This window comes from Dermacentor albipictus, chromosome 1 (assembly GCF_038994185.2).
Source record: "Dermacentor albipictus isolate Rhodes 1998 colony chromosome 1, USDA_Dalb.pri_finalv2, whole genome shotgun sequence".
Classification (NCBI taxonomy): Eukaryota; Metazoa; Arthropoda; class Arachnida; order Ixodida; family Ixodidae; genus Dermacentor; species Dermacentor albipictus.
In genome coordinates this window covers 51319005-51338448 of record NC_091821.1, presented here as the reverse complement: position 1 = coordinate 51338448, position 19444 = coordinate 51319005, and the positions used below count along the sequence as shown (strand labels likewise).

Below are 19444 nucleotides of genomic sequence, written 5' to 3'. Positions count from 1 at the left end.
ATTTCTCGAGGGTCTATACATAAATTTAGGATAAAATAAAAATAAGGTGTCCCACAGTTGGTACCCTAGCAGTGAAATCTTCTGGACACTTCAGTGAACTTGTGTATAGTAGTAATCATTCACTCCTGGCTTGTGCCTAATTGACAGGCACCAAAGGACAAAATGTTTGGTGTAGTAAGTGCTAAACCCAGCTTATTACTTGGAAATAAGTGGAACATTCTGCAAAGGGAGGAGCAACAGCAAGAAAGAAAGAAATGGTCCACAGTTTCTGGTTCATTGCAAAAAGAACTGAGGTTAGTTGTGGATAAACCAGACCTATGGAGGTAAAAGTTTAGGTGGCGAACTCTACAGCGGAAGCTTGTTAAGGTCACCTCATATTGTCGTAAAATGCAATTGCTCGTATTCCCCCAGAAATTTATATGTCAAAAATCATCTGTGGAAAATCGATGATTCATTACAATTTAGAAATAAAAGGCGTTTAAATCTATCTCCTGTTATAAAAAGCCTCTGCACTGCCAAATGACTTTCTCATCTTCTTTCATATCCACTAGTGTGCTAGCTACGCACAGGAGGGGGCAACAGCCAGAAGGCTCCAGCAAGGATCATCTTAATAATACAAACTTACAGTTTTCAATAAGTGTAAGTCTCCAATTACAATTTGATTCATGAAATAGCACATGCATGCAAGCTAGTCGACTTTTCTCAATGCATTTCTACTCACTTCCTTTCACTTATTGGAAATGGCATATATATATATATATATATATATATATATATATATATATATATATATATATATATATATATATATATATATATATATATATATATATCCGCTAGGCCTGCAAATTTTATCTCATCAGTCCATATAATCCTACGCCTGCCTGCGTGCATTTCCTTTATTCTCACTCACTCATGGTGCAATTGAGGTTATCTATATAGGCGCTTTTACGAGCGCATATATGCATATCTTAGAAAAAATAAGAATGACAATAGGCATGAGAGCCTAAAGCAGTAAATAGCTTTGATTTTTAAAAAAAATCCAATAAGAAGGTGCTCAGTCCAGATGCCACGTGGTCAAATCCAATTTAGCCTGTTTTCAATATGAATTCACGTTATCAGCTGTTCTCTAGAGCAGACGACATGCTTGGATAACCTGCGCTACAATCATCGCGAGGCATATTAACGTTATATTTTATGTAGAATTATGAAAATCGACAGCGTGCTGCCAACAAAAATGACGAAGAAATTCATCAACATATTATGCGATGTTAATTCCTAACTGCGGATCATGTAACACTTTCGTAGCAGCCGTTACTCGATCGATGTAAATAAAAAAGTAATGATTGGGAAATACGTCGTATATTTTATCGTCCCACATGGCGAGCAACAACATAAAAAGTTTATTACACTTTTTTGCCAACTTCCGATACAGTTTACAACAAATGGATATTTCGCCAACGATATATGATCGGCGGGCGTACGTACTGCGATATCGCACAGCCAACTTACCATAAACTTATCCTTGATTTCGGGTAGCTTTGTTGCTCCAGGTAACCGAAGAAGTAAGGCAACACGTGCGCCTTATTTCTCAGTATGACAGCAATGAGCACAGTCGGTGGTTCGAGTTTGTCGCCTTCGCCTCTTGCCGAAGAGCTCACCACGCCTACTAATGACAGAAGGGAAAGCCAATAACCCAGGAACATGAGCGAAAGGTATCTCATTATCAAGCACCAAAGCAGGAACTTCAGTTGTCGTTTTTTTGTCAACGTTACGAGTGAAGCGGGAACGTGTGACTATTTATTAACTGCCGCTGACAGACGCGCTAGTTATTACACACGTGAAGATGGGGAGGTGCGCGTAGGAGCAGCGGGAGCGCACCTGAAGTTGGATCAAATCCGGAGCGGCAGGTGAACTAAAGACACGTGACAAAGTGCACAGTGTTGCCGGGAGCTTTTCAAACGAGGCCAACGTGGTCTGCAGTTTGGCGGTTTGACCAACCAACCCTAACAACCTGCCAAGAGTAGCAACGCATGCCGGGAAGCACAACTTTCGGCGCGTAACTCAAAATAGACTAAATATAAATTGTGAGGTTTAAAGTACCGAAACTGCTCAGTGGGGTAGGAGAGACGCCGTAGTGGAGGGCTATGAATTAATCTTGACCGCCTGGGGTCGTGCCCCCAAAGCACGCTGTACAAGCGCTTTTGCATTCCGCTGCCATCGAAACAAGCCCGAAACAATTCGTGCTCAGCAGCGCAACGCCACTGAATGCCCATAAATATAAACTAAAAAAAAAAAAACGCCACTGAGTCAACGCAGTGGGTCAAAATGGACAAAGTGTGTTAAGAGCGGCGGGTTGAAAGCTCTGAAACAAGCTACATACCAAACACGTACGTCTGTACAATTTTGATTTTTATCCCCTTTATTATTATTTTTTTTTAACGTCGTCTATATCGCCTTTATTTATTGCAGTAGCAAAAAAAAAATGGCTGTGGCTTAGGTAAGGTTAAGCCCAGGATGCGAAGCATACTAGCCTTTATTTTAGTTGTTGAACCACTGTTTAGCCTGGTGAACTGCTGTTGCTTGGCTATATTTGGGGACGTATTCTGAAACGTTCGCCGCGGCGAACTTTTCGCACTGGCCACGCCTCCGCCGTAGCGGCGCGCGCTGAATGGCTGCTTTGACAAAACCGGAAATGCACTTGCGCCACCTGAATTTCCGGTTTTGTCAAAGCAGCCATTCAGAGCGCGCCGCTACGGCGGAGGCGTGGCCAGTGCGAAAAGTTCGCCGCGGCGAACGTTTCAGAATACGTCCCCTGGTTCGGCTAGACGAAGAAACAACTCATGCATTACTTCTTCGCCTTCAAGAGTGGAACGCGACAGCGTTCCCGTCGACCCGCCAAGGGGTGTAAGACAATGGGCTACAGGGCAGCGACTACGCGCCCCGCATTGGACGCGGTGAGCGTCGAGCAAAGCAGCGTTCGGCGCGGCAACGAAATGTGCGCCTGAGCAAGAGACGCACGCCTTAGAAACAGCGCGTTTCTAAGGCAACACCGCATTCACTAGAGGCGCTTTTGTACCGCTTTGAAGCGTTGTACTCGTGGCTCAGTGGTAGCGTCTCCGTCCCACACTCCGGAGACCCTGGTTCGATTCCCACCCAGCCCGTCTTGCAAGAGTTGAGCCAAAGCCACTTCTCCTCTGTCGTGACGTCACGGTGTCACGTGATTTCATGGTCACCGCCGCGCCTGAGGAGCTGGGTTGAGCCCTCGTAATATGCTTCGCATAAAAGGTGCAGTCTGGAAGCACAGCTACCACGGTGAATGCGGTGTTCCGTCGTCAATAATAGCAATCTCGCACTTAATTCTGCTGCTGCTGATATTGGCTTGAACGTACTTTGCACATACCGATATTCAATTGGTACAAGCCCAATGGCACAAAAGTGCTCGGCATAACGTTGGCCCATGGCATGCCCATGGTCAGCTGCCGAGCGCGGCCCACATTTGGGGATTGACACTTGCCTCACGTTGGCCAACATTATGGCCGCAGCGACATTGGACCCATCGCTTGATTGGACCAACATAGGACCACGCTTGACCCGGTGATATTTAGCAAAATTTGGTAGGCTGCTCGTTTATATATGTATTTGTTTTTATACCAGGTGTTCTTTAGCTAGCTGCACCGAAATTTTTTTTAAAAATTGCCTGTGGTAGATAGCACAATTAACCCTTGAGCTAAATTGCACGACGAGGTGGCCATTACTTCTACGCGAAATCAAAATGCTTAATTGAATAATTAACATAATTTCACTAGTTAATATTTAAGTTAATCACTTTATTGTACATATATTTCAATATACGAATTATAGCAAGCGAGTTCGCAAGGCGTATCCACTTTGAAAGTAATTATTGAAGTGCCGGCCGGATATGAAATGAATTGGCGTTCCAGTTACTTTTGTGTTTAATGCATAAAAAAGCGTTTTCATAACAATGTAAGTCGAATAACAGTGCATTTTTATCGCAAGTTTGACGGCACACATCTTGAAACCGGTGCCATATCATCAGAATTCGTTCGAAGTTGATATACAGTGAAAGCTCGTTAATCCGAACTTCAATAACTCGAATTTATGGATAATTCGAACTGTACGATTTGGTCCGGCCAAGCTCCACAGAAGTCTATGTATAAAAAAGTCCGTTAATTCGAACGCGAGAAGGTTCCCTCATGGATAATTCGAACTACGCTCGCCTGGCACACGGCCAGAGAAGCGCGCCTACTGCCTTCACACAAGACTGTATTGCATCCGAAACGGAGAGAACGGCGAGAGAAGGCAAAATCGGAAAAAAATCTAACCGACGCGGGGTCAGCCAGAAGGCAGCGGCGGCTGCCGCCTCTACGTTCTACGTAACCTCCGAGACTTCTTGCCCGTTGCGAATCTCGGAGGCTTTGAAAATCTTGTACAGCTGCTAATGTTGTGCGGAGATGGCACGGCAAGCTCCAAAACACAGTGAATCAAGTACGTCGCAGCTGCGCTTGCAATCAAGAACCAACGAATCAGGGCCTTCGCCACCTTCACATGTTCAGCGTCTTTGTCTCGGCAGTATTCATCGGTTGTGCACCTCTATTTTCAGCTTAGGAGGTATCGGCCGTCGCGATTCATTGTGATGGTGTTAAGCCTCGACTAACGTTCGTTTCGGTGGACATCGGTGGTGTGGCACAGTCGGACCCAGAGCTTCGACTTGAAGATGGCGTGTGCCATCACTTTCTGACACGCCAAATTTCTGACATGCGTATACTGCTTCCAAATCGCAGTGTACTGTTTCCTTCCTTCACTTTCGTTAGTTCGAACTTTCGTTAATTCGAACTGAAGCGGCTTCCCCTTGCGGTTCGAATTAACGAGCTTTTACTGTATATATATGCTATTTGAGAAGTGAAATATGTGCCATTAAGTAATTCGATTGGTGTAATTACGTTATTCTATTAAGCTTTCAGATTTTTTGTAGAAGTAATGGCCGTGCTCATCGATTTATCTCGAGAGTTATCTCGAAAATTGTGCATTTTTATATACCCAGTGCCTCGAGAGGCTGCGTGCAAAAATAAAGTTTTAAAAACCTCCCGAGACTTATCTCCAATACACCGCCAGTTTATATACATTCATCTCTCTGCTTCCCAGGGACCAAAGATAGTGTTGGCCCCGCAGCTTAAAATAAGGTTTTCCGATCTCGCGTTATGACCTCCGCGCTCTCTAAAAAGTCTCAGATTATGTTTTGCGGGCCTATTTTAAATCATGTACCAACATTTCAACGCTCTGGTATGCGTGTCACCTAGCTGTTGAGGCAGTCACTCATGCCCTAATTGTTATGGAGTATCGGGCTTCAAATTCGTAGCACAGTGTTAGAATCCGGCCGGTAAACACTAAATTTCATTTGCGAACTTATGTAATTTTTTCATATTCATGAGTGTACGGGTCGGCCCCCGACCTCATAACGAGGTTGGCCCACGCTCGCTAGCTTACCGACCACCTGTGCGAGCAGCCCATATGGCACTTTGGGCCAAGCAAAAGGCCCGCCCACCTATGGCCCGCGACCTTCGATCTGCCGACATGATCAATGGCAAGGCATGAGCGGACTATGGCCCTCGCTTGTCTGACCGAGTAAGTCGGCCATCGCGACTTCTTCCCGGCTTGTTACCAACCATTGACCATCGGCCAAATTCCATTGGGAGCCTGTACAAATCAAAAGTGTGCGCGAATCTTGGGCAGCATGCACCAGTTATGATGGTGACACGCAAAATTAGTAACGCTTTACAAATAAACAATGGGTGGGTGGGCCGGCGGACGGGTGGGTGGATGGATGGAATAAGGATCGATGGATGTGATACAGATGGATGAGTGGGTGCATGGACGGAGCTAGGTTCATTGGTCGACTCCACATAAATGAAACTTCATCGTTTAAACATAATTACCGGATGAACGGAAGAAGCTAGCATATGCTAGGATACCCCGAACCACCACCAATATATTCTGGAGATGCAGGAAGTATTGCAGGCAGGGGAATAACATATGCATTAGTTACATATGTGACATGTTGAAGCATACAGTAAAAAACCCTGAATGGTGACAGGAAATGAGGCTTAAACAATTCTGTTTAGAATTATACATTTAAGTACATTCCCATAAAACAGAACGTTAATTTAGTGAAAATTAATTAAATTTGCAAGCAGCCTTGAATAAAGCAAGTCAGTGTGTCCATACCTGCAAATAAGAGTTTATTTTTTAAATCTCTTTCCACTAATAAAAAGGTAATCTTATAGTTTTGTTTATCTGAAGCCTATGTACAGCTAGTACTTAACTAAAACCAATTTATCTACATTCTGCATTTTTAGTCTGACATGTAAGGATCCTCCGCCGTCTGTCAATTACATCCTGTTCATGCGTGGGTTGCATGGGGTTCCCCTTAATTGTGTGTTTTCCCCTTCTTGTCCTTCATCTTTTCGCGCTGTTAGAATGTTCCCTGTATAACTAGAGCATGGAATTGCTGTTCATAGTATATTCTTGCACTTTTCCCAGGTATCATTTCTCAGCCTCATGGTTCTAAAATTTTACTCTATTCTTTCTTGTCACCTCAAATCTAGACCAACATTTAGATTGACGCATAATTATGCACTGTTCATTTGATGACCCTGATAGAGTAATTACTAAAATTCAAAAGCATTATTAAGCAATAATTGCATCAAACAGAGATAAAACTTAAGTGTGTTGTCAAGAAAACGACTTATGAAGAACCTTATACAGTCGACTACCGTTATATTGATTTTGACGGAACCGACGAAACTGGCCGAAACAAAAAAAAAAGGCAGCAAAAACAGCGAAATACGCCGTCGATTCGCTTGGCAGTATTTACCGTTAATGTTAGCTTTGCCGCAATACAAATATGTTATGCGGTGAAGCATACCAAATCTGAAAATGTGCCACTGTTACAGGACATAGCACGTGTTCCTTAATTTACATACGCGATCTCCAGACACAGTACGAGCATCGAGACACCTAATAAGTTTGCTGGCAGGCCTTCAGACTTTTAGATAAACATCCGCTCTTTTGTTAATTGGCTTAATTTAAACGTCCCCTCGACTTTCTTTCCCAAAACACAGATGAGTTTTCTCAGTGCACGCACTATATAATTAAGGAATGCATAGTAGGCCTCGTTGACGGTCTCATATACGATCGAGACATGGATGGCGGGCGAAACGAGGGCTCAAATCACCACAGCAATGTCAAAAAAAAAAAGCTTTGAATGGTTGCCAGTATGCGCATTAGGTGTCTGGATACTCGTACTGTGACCGGAGAAAGTGCATGTACGCCTGTATAATTAAGAAACGCGTACTATGTCCCGTGACACAGTACGCGCACAGTCTTGGTATGCTTCACCGCATAGCATGGCTGTATCGCGACAAAGCTGAGTAGTCAAGTTCAAATTATTCGCTGAAGGCCAATGTTAAGGTCGAAATAACGGAAGTTTGGGCCCATAGGAATGTATGTGTGCCGGCCGGGACTTTCGGTTAGAACTGAATTAACTGAAAAATCGAATTAACCGGAGTCGAATTAACGGAAGCCTACTGTACTGTCGGAAGTCGTGGGAGTACAAGAATGCCAGAGGATGCCATTTTTCAGGTTAGATTGGAAGAATTGTATCATGCCAATTTTTCATGCTCATTATGCCTGGTTTTTCTGTGAAGACCAAGGTTTATTTATTTATTTATTATTACCCTCAGGGCCCGATGGGCATTACAGAGGGGGTGGGTACATGGTTTACAAACAAAAAGCATTCAGGCCTATAAGGACAAGGACAAGATAAACAGACAGTAAGAGCAGCAAAATAAAAGAAAAAAAAACCAGCAAAATTTGAGTCATTTTAAAAGATGATCTGTCACAGCGGTCTTGAATGATGACGCATCGGCTAAGGTGGAGACATAAGAGAGAAGGCGGTTCCACTCAGAACAAGTTTTCGGCATAAAAGAATGCAGGAACATGTCAGTGCGACAAAGAGGAACAGCTATGATCGATACGGGAGGATAAGCACACTGGCTGCGAAATGAGTTGCTGATTCAATGAACGGTGATGGAACACTTTGTGGAATAAGCAAAGGCACGAGATGTTACGCCGAGTTTGAAGGTTAGGACGGGTAAGTGACGATTTCATCTGCGAGGCACTAGTGGTACCTGCATAGTTCGACATAATAGAATGAGCTGATCGATTCTGAAGGGATTCTATAGATTGAATGAGAGTGTGGTGTGCCAGATCCCAAACTGCACACACATATTCAAGTTTCGGACGAATGAAAGTTTGATAAAGCATTAATTTTAGGCGCTGTGGAGCTTGGAAAAAATTGCGTTGCAAATAACTGAGAGTGCGATTTGCATTACCTATGATGTAGTCAATGTGAGTATGCCATGACAAGTCATCAGATATGTAGACACCGAGATACTTGTATGCAGGCACGCGCTCCAGTCTGATGCCATTAATTCTGTATTCTGAAGACATTGAGGCATTCGTGATTCGCGAAAATGTCATGTGCTTGCATTTACTGATGTTAAGGGTCATTCACCATTTATTGCACCATTCAGATACATTATTTAGGTCAGACTGAAGGACAAGTGTATCATTAGGGTTAATCATTTCACGATAGATAACGCCGTCATCTGCAAATAGCTTTATAGTAGAGTTAATGTTATCTGGAAGATAATTTATATAGATCAGGAATAGTACTAGTGGACCTAAAACAGAACCTTAAGGGACGCCACATTCAACAGGACAAGGAGAGGAAGAGTGATTGTTAGCGATAACATATTGGGTTCGGTTAGATAAAAAGTATTCGATCCATTTGAGGATGTTTGGGTCAATTTTCAAAGTGCTGATTTTTAGTAGAAGTAGTTGATGAGGTACTTTGTCGAAAGGCTTAGAAAAGTCAAGAAAAACACTGTGAAGAAAGGAGCCTCGGTCTAGAGCTGCTGCAATGTGATTAGTAAATAACAGAAGCTGTCTTTCACAGGAATAGCTTTTCTGGAATCCATGTTGGCAGGAGGTAAAAAAGTCATTTGATTCAAGATATGAGACAAGATTACAGTAAATTACATGTTCTAAAAGTCTGCAAGGGATACTAGTTAAAGAAATTGGTCGATAATTGAGAGGAGAATGTGTGTTCCCGGATTTAAAAAGTGGCACCACTTTCCCGACCTTCCAATCTGATGGCATTGTACTAGATTCAATGGACTGTGTGAAGAGGTATGACAGAAAAACTGAAGAGTAAACTTTTGTGTTCTTCAGAAACTTCGCATTTATTTCACCATCACTACATGAAGACGAAAGCTTTAGTTTCTAAATTAATTTAGCTATTCCCACAAGGGTGACTACAATTGCATCCATGGGAAAGAAATCGCGATTATGCAGCTGCGGCGTGACAACAGTAGTTGTCTTTGTAAACACGCCCGCGAAGACGTCATTCAGGACAGTACAGCACAGTTGTATATTTGCACATAACAGATTGAAAACTTATGCAGATCCAACAACCCTTCTGGTATCGATGTGAAACAGAGAGCCTTCGTGAAGATGTTAAATGCTAAAAAACAGTTCATCATCTGAAGTGCATTTTGCATTATAGTTATTACCTGCTCGGCAAACTGGCAAGATGCAGATACCCAAGAAAGGGGATAGGGAAAAGGCGCCGCAGTAGCTCAATTGCTAGACCATCGCACGCGAAATATGAAGGTTGTGGGATCGTTCCCTACCTCCGGCAAGTCTTTTCATCCACTTTAATTTGCATTAATGTATCGCTTCTTTATTTCATTTATTAAGCACAAGTAATTTCCCCTATGTTGACCTTGGTGTCACTGTTTGTTGGCTTCAAAGATGGTTAGGTGAGACGGCCCCAACAAGCACTGGATGATGCAAGTGATGGTAGTTCAAACTTATTTTGGACTGCCTATTTGCAAGGTGTGTCCTGCAAGTGGCTCCTCGCACAGTGAAGTGCCCCCCTCCCCCCCTCCCGTAAGTACACCTATGACTTAGCACAGTTCCAGCACTACAGGTAAGTATATAAATGATGACCTTGTCAGCAATTACCACACTATTCCATTCCTGATATCTTTTGACACTGGAAATAAATTCTGACTGGAAAAAAAATTGGCTGAGGCTTAGCTTGGTTAAGCCTAGTCAGATGCGAAGCATATTGGTGGCTAAAGTTGGTAAGGCATGGCTGTGGACGGCTACCCGCCTCTTCGGCACGTCATTTCCTCCGCTTCTCGTTTTGCCTTTCTCGGATTGGTCGTTCTTTCTCAAGTCGTTGCCGTCGCTCTTCAGAAGTTTCACGGGCACGTCTCATTCGTTTGGTAGCATTCCAGCGCTCCGAACTAGTAGAAGTACTGTCAGACTCACTGGCCAAACTAGTGGAAGCACTCTCTTCTCCAGTGATAGAACGTTGTCGCCGAGCCGCATACTGAGCACGTTGCTTGGCCAGACGTTCTTCCCGCTCTTCATCAGTCTCTGTAGCAGGCCGCAACCTTTGCTTCTCATTTCAACGAGCAGCTCTGTCTCCAGGAGGCATCTCACCTCGTGAGTGTCTAGCAGAGGCAAGCGCAGCTGCTTATATACCGCCGCAAGCGACGGCGCGAGTTTGAGCCCCGTTTCTCCTCTGTCGTGACGTCACGGTGTCACGTGGTCAGCCTTGAAGGCGACGGCGCGAGTTGGAGCCCCGTTTCTCCTCTGTTGTGACGTCACGGTGTCACGTGGTATGGCATGGGGTCACTAAAGGTCATTGAAGGCGACACCGCCGCGCCTGAGGTGCTGGGTTGAGCTCTAGTAATATGCTTCGCATAAAAAAGTTTCTTTCACCATCCTGCAAAATTTTAGCCAGTGTTTAAGGAAACATTGTACGTGTAAACGGTACTGAAAGCATAAATGTTAGAAGACAACTGTCATTAATTTCCCCAGGAATGAAGTTATCCCTTGAGAATAAACAGCAAAACAAGTGCCCACACTGGTAAAGTTAAGGAAAAACACAAACCCATCAACATTCCATATTGCCAGCATGACAGACACCAGCCAGCCCATCATGAAGACATTATTTATTTTCATCAAGGCTGCACAGGCACTTTTATAATTTATGAAAAAAATATCAGAATGCATCTGACAATTTCATACATAGGCAAGTGCACTTTTATTGAACAATAACTGCTTCAGGTCTGTGTGCTCCAAGTGTGACATCATCTATACAAGTATCTCCAGTATTTCCATGGAAATGTATGGTGTCAGGACTCAAAGTGTTTAGGCCTCAAGGTGTTGAGGACAGGGGCTATGAGTTCAGCTGTTCATTAAGGGAGGGCCTTCACTTTAGTTATCCACCTGTGATATGCCTGTGGTTTATTGATGCCAGTGGAATCAGAGGACCAATCCATGATGTTTGTGAACAAAGTGTGGTACATGAATGAGGCAGCATCAGCAAAGATGGGAAAACACAGTTCTCCTGGCGGGTGGCGTACAGAAGAGGAAGAAATACCAGAAATAGAGAAAGACTACTTTGGACCAATGGTATGCTGACACGCAAAGGAAAAATAGAAACAAGTGGTGGGAGAATCCCGTGCAGAGCCACCTACGTCTCCGAATTCAGAATTTATAAGCCTCTCCACAAAATTAAGTTCAATTTTTTACTTATTTCTTCATTTTCACAAACGAATTAGCTGCAATCAATCACTTATGGTTCTAAGCTACCTATCGTAAATTTTCTGAATTTTATTTCAAACTACCCAGTTCTTTGTCAATCGCCCATGGTGGCTATGAGCCACATGTCCAATGGACAACAACAACAGTGCAGAAGTGAACCGTTCCAAGTTGCCCTGAGCTCATCGGGTTCCAGGCCCGAAGCCCAGCTGTTGCCTCACGACTTCACCGGCCTGCCTGTTCTTCTACAAGGCATGGTCTTCCACAGTTGCACTGCCACGAGCTGCAGCCCAGCACCTGCTTGATGGTGCCAGAGTGTGCCTGGCCTACGCTGCTGTCTATGCCATCATCACAAAGTGTCTACCGACTCGCCACCAATCGCACCTCTAATTGACGTCCACAGGGCGAGCACTTGCTTGAACTTTTACTTGAACACAGTGTGTGAACTCCCTAGAACTACGATACTTTGTTTTGCTAGTGTAATTTTTAGTGCTCCTTTACACAAATCTGTTTTCATATCTATTGTCTTTGGTTTTAAGAGAGTCTGTTCAAATGAAAATGGTCATGTTCCTCTCGGCAAGAGGTTTTGCCTCGTTGAACCTTTCATGACAGAGACTAGATGTGCAGGGGATATAAAAACCTCTACAGCATGCATGCCCACCATAATCAGGTCATCCTGTCCTCTCAGTCGCTATGATTATAATGAAGTAACTACATCCACAATGAAAAATGGTTTATTTCACTTCGGAACATGCAAGTAAATCACATGAAAAGTTGGTATTTTGAAACTAGAGTCACAAAAAAAAAAAAGGATGGCTCCACATCTGCACCAAACTAGGAATTTGGTAGAAATCTGGTGGAAGATGGCAGACAGTGAACTTGTGAAAGTGAGGCACGCATGGCTGCGCAAATGATCAAAGTCCCAGCCATGGAAACTAAGAGAACAAGTGGCTCCACACGTGCCTCATACTGAGAGTATGGTCTGGTGCAGAATCTCATAAACGACGCGCTTCCTAAAGTACGGCATGTGCTGCTGGCCAAACGAGATGGGCGCATCCCGGGATATACACTCGGCGTACTGGCAAGTGAACATGCCGCAGTCGCTGCCATTTTGCTGCCGTGGCACATCCATTACTTTCAAAGTCCAGCTGTCCCAGTCGAGACCATGGTTGCGTTTGTGCTGGCTCTCGTCTTCCAGGTACCGCTGCAGCGTGGCCAGGCAGCTTGGCTGTTCGGACGCCGAGCCGATGCTGTCGTAGTAGGCGATGTGGCGCTTGCGGAAGTCCACTACGGCAAGGCACCAGTGCATGGTGAAGTGCAGGGGCACCAGCAGGATATCAAATGAAAACAGGTCGACGGTGCGCGTCCACCGTTTGAGAGCGGCGTGGCCATTGGATGCCAGCTTGGGAAAGAAGAATGTGTTGAACGCATACACGCGGGGAGAGCCTTGTTTCTCGGAGCGCAGCATCAGGAGATTCATGTAGAAGTTCACTACCTCGTCGTTCAACCACTGGCTGTCGGACAGCGTGTGCATGTCGGCCCTGCTGATGTTGAGTCGGAAGGCCGATGCCAGCACCTCATCGGCCGGTGTCGGCACCAAAGCTTCCTCTACCTCATGCTGCATAGCCGATGTGAGGCTGGGCATCACGACTCCTTCGACATCGCGAACGACGCTTGACCGATCTAACCGTCGCTGTTTTGGCACGCAAAACCTTTCGGCTACGCGAAGACGTTCTTTCAAGGCAGCGTACCAGTCTGCCGATCCAACCGAGCTCACACTCTGACGCGACACTTCAGACATTGACAGTTGGTAAGCGCAGCCCGAGCCAAGGATCTTCGTCTGGATCGAATGCTGGAGCGTGCGCACGTTCGAAGGTGGGGCGAAGCGACGGTGGTCGTCGACGTTCGGTTCTTCAAAGTCCAGTTCCATTCTGCATTCGTAGTACATCTTGAGCATACTCTTGTAGTAGAAAAGCTCGTCGACAGACTTGGACACCAACCCAGTGCACACTTTTTTTCTCCACAGATAGCAAGGCCGTCCATGATCAGTTTCGTCTTCCACAGTTCTGAGCCAGTTCTCACTATTTCCGTAGCGCCGGAGACGAGGTCTGTAGAAAGCTTCTGTACGATTCCGCACCTGCACACTCGCCATCCATTCCTGCCAGTCAGAGTGCCTGTTCTCTTCAATATCTTTGTAACCTGTGCCCAAAAAGCCACAACCGGGCCGCAATTTTTCTGTGCTGTTGTAGTACCCGCCGCGCGCTCCCAGCAGGTTTTCGCGTGCTGACGTACCGGCTTGTGGCGCTTCTAGTCGCGGCACCATGCTGCAGGTGGTCATTTCAGATATTCCACGATATGCTATTTGAGCAAGTCAGAACTGCAGAACAAACTCTGGTGGTTTGCAGCTCTGTCAAAGAAAACGAAGCATACATTCAAGCGGTGCGAATGGCTAAACGCCAATAGCAATAGACTGAAGAAAAACGAAAGAAGCGAAATTTGCTGTTGCCAGATGCCTGTACATACTTCCTATTCTTGGGGTCGCATAAAAAACTAAGAAGCTTACAGTTCATTTGAAAACAATAATGTTTTTAAAGTAATTAAAATAAATTTAGTGTGCATGTTTTAGATTAACATTTTTATGGTTTAAATTATGAGCATTGAATCAACCGCAAAGCATGGCACCACAAGACGCACAAAGCACGGTGTCTTGATGAGCAGCGACATCAGCGTTTGAAATGTATGGAGGGATGTTAGGTTGATGGCGAACGCAAGCATGATGGAGAAATGAAAGTGCGCTGTGCGGCCGGGTGGTTGAAACGTTGAAACATGGTTGAAAGCTGAAAAAGGCTGCGGCGCCGATGGAGTTACCTGTGTTGTAGCCAGCTTGTGATGTCGGTGTTGTTTCATGTCTTGTGTCTTGTACTGAAAACAGGTGTTTGGAGAAGCTCGCGTAACCACATTTAGTGGTCTTTGAAGCAGCTGTTTGCCATGACATCACAAAATGTTTACACCTTTCCGAATTTGAACAAAGAGCCGGACAACTTCTTCACTTACACCGATGGAGTTCGGTTGCGGAAGACACCCGTTGTCATTGATAATGGTGAGCGTTTCTGATTGTGGTTTATTGCACTGATGTATTCATTAACTCCGCTGAATCAACGCAAATGATGAGCGCTTCCGAGCATAGTTTACACTGATGCATTCGTTAACTATCTCGCTGAATCGTTGCTCTCAGGTTCTTATGAGTGCCGAGTTGGCTGGGCGTCTGATGAAGCACCACGAATGATATTTAAAAACATAACAGCGAAACAGAGAGGCAAGAAGGCAAGTAAGCATGTTTTACCCTCCAACGGCTAAGGCACAACGTCTTCACATTCATCCCCTCCCTCCTCTCTGTCTCGTTTCTCGCCTGCAGGAAAGTGACGTACAAGTTGGAAATGACATTGCAAACATCGAGGCTGTTCGGTGGCTACTGAAGACCCAGTTTGACCGAAACGTCGTGACGCATTTTGACATACAGGTGCATTTACATGGAGCCTTCTTAAATGTGAATAAGCTAAACCTGAGGTGAATTCGGCCTATTGCTATACGAGTGTCGCACTGTATATATATATATATATATATATATATATATATATATATATATATTTTCCTTCACCGCCCGTTTTTGTAGGAACATATCTTTGACCACATATTCAGCCACCTTGGTATCCCTACAGAAAATAGGGTGGACCATCCCATTGTGATCACAGAGGTTATTGGCAACCCTAGTTACTACCGCCAGAGTGAGTACTGTTGGTATTGCAAGGTGAACAGAGTTATTCTCTACTTTTTGCATAATCACTGCCTTGCAGATATGTCAGAACTGCTCTTTGAACATTACCATGTTCCCCAAGTACTCTATGGCATTGATGCATTGTTCAGCCTGCACCACAACTGCTCCAAGAAAGCTGGTAAGTTTATATTTATGTTATATATATAACCAACGGTAGGACAGGGCGTCCTACCGTGATTTGGTCCCATGCTACCGTAATTTGGCCCCAGCTTGATGACGTAGCTTGTGGTGGTGGTTGCCAGGTAAACAAAAAAAAAAGATAAATTCTGAGGTTTTACATGACAAAATCATGATCGAATTATGAGGTGCACCATAGTGGTGGACTCCAGATTAATTTTGACCACCAGGGACTCTTTCATGTGCAGTTCCCCTAAATCCAAGTACGCAAGCGTTTTTGCGTTTCGCCCCCATCAAAATGCCGCCACTGTGGCTAGGATTGAACCCGCAATCTCGAGCTCGGCAGTGCAAGGCCGGGGCCACTGAGCTACAGTGGCAGGATGTTGCCAGCTAAATGTGGATTTCTGGGCTTGGAAAAGTAGTGGCATGCAGTGAGTGAGATAGTCCAGGGAGGTGTATCAGAAGTGCTCATCAAATGTGGTACATATGCAGCTTGCTTAGTGTACCAATGTTTTGGCAAATGCTACTTCTGACCATTTTACAGGCAAGTATGAGGAAGTAAATGTGCGCAGTGATGAAGCATATGTCCTGCTGATAAAATAGAGAATAAGTCCTACTTTTTAATGTGTTAGCATTCTTTGGGTACATCGGACACTTTTCGGGGGATATCACTATATCTATCTGTTTGTTTGTGTCTATATGTTTGTATCTAACTGTTTTTCTGCCTGCCTGGGTCACTGGGTAGTCTGTGCTCAAATGTGTAGCGCATGAGCTGCTTGGCTTAGGGAACAGGGTTCGAAACCAACCATCCGACCAACATGGGTCACCGAGTATGTGGAAATATGAACGTATGGGCTGCTCTTCAACAAACCTCTTTCATCCCAATACGGGGCACTGTATACGTCTGACTGGGTGGGTACTGCTGTTCGAAGAAATTCTTTGACGCTGACTTGGAGCACTGGGTATATGCCAGTAGGTGTGTGCTGCTCTTCAATGAATGTCTTTAGTGCCAACTTGGGTACTAAGTATGTGCCGCTCTACAATGGTGAAAAATATCCCTTAAATTTCTCCGCTGCCGAGTGGAAATAAGCCCACGTCACAAGGGTTCCTCGAGGACAGCAACCAGACGCATTAGCAGAGTGCGGCACAAATGCACTGGGTATATGCCTCTCTTCAATGAATGCCTTTCATGCCGATGATTTAGCAAGCTGTGCCATTAATGTACTGGGTATGTGCAACTAAGTGTGAGGCCAAGTGAGGGAACAATTCTCAGCGTTCGCAGGCACCACCGTGCCATGCTTCTCATCTTGGAGGCCACGCGCAGACTTCTCAGCAGCACCACCAGACAGCACAACGTGTCCAGAAAGAAGTGCGAGAGAGGAGTCCGGTTGCCATGTGATGCGTTTGTCTGCATTCGCTCACACCGGCGCACCATGCATTTCGGAGGTCATGCGCAGTCTTTGCAGCGGCAGCTCTAAATGACACTGAGTGTTCTTAGTGAAGCACAAAAGAGGAATCCTACTACAGTACATGCCTCATGAAAACAAAATCGAACCCCCTTTCTTAAACAGAGATGGTTGAATGTGAAGCTTTTCCCCATGCAAACTGAATCAAAGTCCAAAGCCAATGACCACGCAACGAACCCGAGAAATGCATATGTGGTTTGATTGCTTGTTTAGGATTGTATTTTTTGAATGTTGAAGTTGAATGAAGACATATTTCATGCAGTTGCATAGCCTTTATTTTAGATCATCTAGCCGTTGATTACACGCACTCTCACACTTTCACGGGTGACTCTACTTCCACAGTATTGCCTCGCGATCACCGTGGTAGACGGTCAGAGGCTCTGCCATCGTAATGTGACACAGCCTGCTTGCAAATGTGAGATCAATGCAGGAACGGTGCTGTGTCATGGGTCTCTGCAGTGTCTTCAGTCTCAACGAGAAGCCATTTAGCAAGAAACTCTCGATCCATTACACAAATCACAATTGATGATGAAGACACTCAAAGTCCTTTAAGCATGACTCTATGGGTTAAAGAAAGAAGTCTGCTAAAGACTGCTTCCTAGCTGCACAGCAACTTGTCTGCCATTGTCATAAAACAGCCAAGTAGAATTTTGCAAAGTGATCCTTGTATTTTTTTCTTTTTCGTTTTCTTCACCTCATGCCTTTTACATCCATTATGGAACATATTACCAATGCAATTGGATAAGATTGAACTATTAGAAACAGACATCTCAATTAGATGAAGCATCCAATTGGGCTGATAACGTGTTCCCCAGCTGGTACATTTAAGCAGCTATAATTTTACCTCCATTGATTCCTCTCACCACGTCCTTAAGGCACAGCTATACAGTTTCTTGCTGGCAATTATTTTTCGCCTGACTTATGTCCTTCACCTGTCTGAGTCTTCCATCATCTTTCTGCTAAAATGTGTAGTGACCTGAACTTTGATTCTGAAATCAAACAGTCTTACACATAGTTTTTAAAGAAGTGCTTAGTTTGTTTTATTTAACTATATTTTGCTAATGCAACGGTGGCCATCCTTTTTCTTCTGTTTTTAGAGAATGCATTGGTCTTGTCTTTTGGACATCACACAACGCACATCATCCCTGTACTGAATGGGCGAGTTGACATCGAGAACTCCAAAAGAATAAGTCTTGGTGGAAACAACATAACAGCATACTTGCAGAGGCTCTTGCAATTGAAGCACCCGCATCTGACAGCTGCAGTGACATTGAGCAGAGCTGAGGTAAGTGGCTTCCTTTGCACCACTGATAAATTTTATGAAACAGCTGCTTGTAATTACAGGACTTCAAAATTTGTTCTTAGTGATTTCATTTTCTTCTTTATAATACCTTGTGTAACTATTCATTGCGACTCATGACATATATAACCTTAAAAGGAAGAGGTCTGAACACCGACGAAACGTGAATATATATTTTAAACCATTTTGATCAGTGTCCAGACCTCTTATTATCCCGACCAGACAGGCTTTCGTCATGCTCTTGACTACATATATAATCTGTCAGCGCACTGCAATAAATTAAAAGGTTGTCAGTCACTCTACCATACGCTAAAGAGGATCAAGATGAAAGGCCTGTGCGCTCATGAGACATTCATTGAAGGGACACTAAAGGAAAGTATTAAGTCGAGCTAGATAGATGGAGTATGTGGCTAGAAGTCTATCATCATTTTGTGTATGCCAATGTATCAATTCTTTTCCTAAAAATTGCTGTCGAAGGTCCCACTGCTTTTCTCAATTTGAATCGCACATGCCAAAGTGAAGGAGGACTTGGCGTTATCTCCACATGATTGGCCTCTGTGCCATTGTTGTCTTTGGTAGGCTCTTCATTTAGGTCTATATACCAAGTGTACTGCTTGGCGGGTGTAGGTGTTCAGCTTGTGTGAGTCATTCTGTGGTTCTATTTGAGTTCAGGTTACCAGTGAGCCTTCGCTGTGGCAGCCGGCAGGGTGGTCAATTGCTTTACCTTGCTGAAAAGCAATGTCGTTTGCCGTGGCAGTGTGCGGCCGCCCTCTGTGAATTGCAGGCGGTGATGCCACACAAAGGGGTACCATAGTCGACAGTAGAGGGTGCCACTCCGATTTTCTATTTTCATCATTTTCTCGCTTACAAAAACCTCTGTTTTTATTGCGGATGAAGAATTCATTATTACAGAAGCGTAATGTTTCAATCTAGCTCGACTTAATATTTGCCTTTAGTGTCACTTTAAATTACTTAACATTCTCATTCGAATACATTGTTTACCAAAGGTAGTGGGTTTGAGTG

General features: G+C 44.4%; 3 protein-coding genes across 13 annotated transcripts in view; 1 reads left to right on the top strand and 2 right to left on the bottom strand.

The window, feature by feature from the left end:
* Nucleotides 1-1927, bottom strand: part of LOC135911998 (glycosyltransferase 25 family member-like) — an 873389-nt gene extending 871462 nt beyond the window's left edge. For all 11 annotated transcript variants that reach the window (XR_011507038.1, XR_011507037.1, XM_070521049.1 and 8 more), the window contains exon 1: nucleotides 1513-1927. Coding sequence is in view for 9 of the 11 variants with exons in the window: in XM_070521049.1 (XP_070377150.1) it covers nucleotides 1513-1724 (212 nt within the window). In the remaining 2 variants the exon portion in view is untranslated. The remainder of the gene's footprint in view (nucleotides 1-1512) is intronic.
* A 10492-nt stretch (nucleotides 1928-12419) lies between these two features.
* Nucleotides 12420-14199, bottom strand: LOC135912001 (uncharacterized). The gene has a single exon (XM_065444381.2). The coding sequence runs from the start codon at nucleotides 14039-14041 to the stop codon at nucleotides 12668-12670; it is 1374 nt and encodes a 457-aa protein (XP_065300453.1). The 5' UTR covers nucleotides 14042-14199; the 3' UTR covers nucleotides 12420-12667.
* Nucleotides 14200-14429: 230 nt separating this feature from the next.
* The window catches only part of Arp5 (Actin-related protein 5), a 47545-nt gene continuing 42530 nt past the window's right edge, over nucleotides 14430-19444 (top strand). Inside the window, exons 1-6 of the mRNA XM_070521018.1 lie at nucleotides 14430-14803; nucleotides 14939-15027; nucleotides 15119-15223; nucleotides 15377-15488; nucleotides 15558-15656; nucleotides 18219-18406. Coding sequence (XP_070377119.1) covers nucleotides 14692-14803; nucleotides 14939-15027; nucleotides 15119-15223; nucleotides 15377-15488; nucleotides 15558-15656; nucleotides 18219-18406 — 705 coding nt within the window. The 5' untranslated portion in view covers nucleotides 14430-14691. The remainder of the gene's footprint in view (nucleotides 14804-14938; nucleotides 15028-15118; nucleotides 15224-15376; nucleotides 15489-15557; nucleotides 15657-18218; nucleotides 18407-19444) is intronic.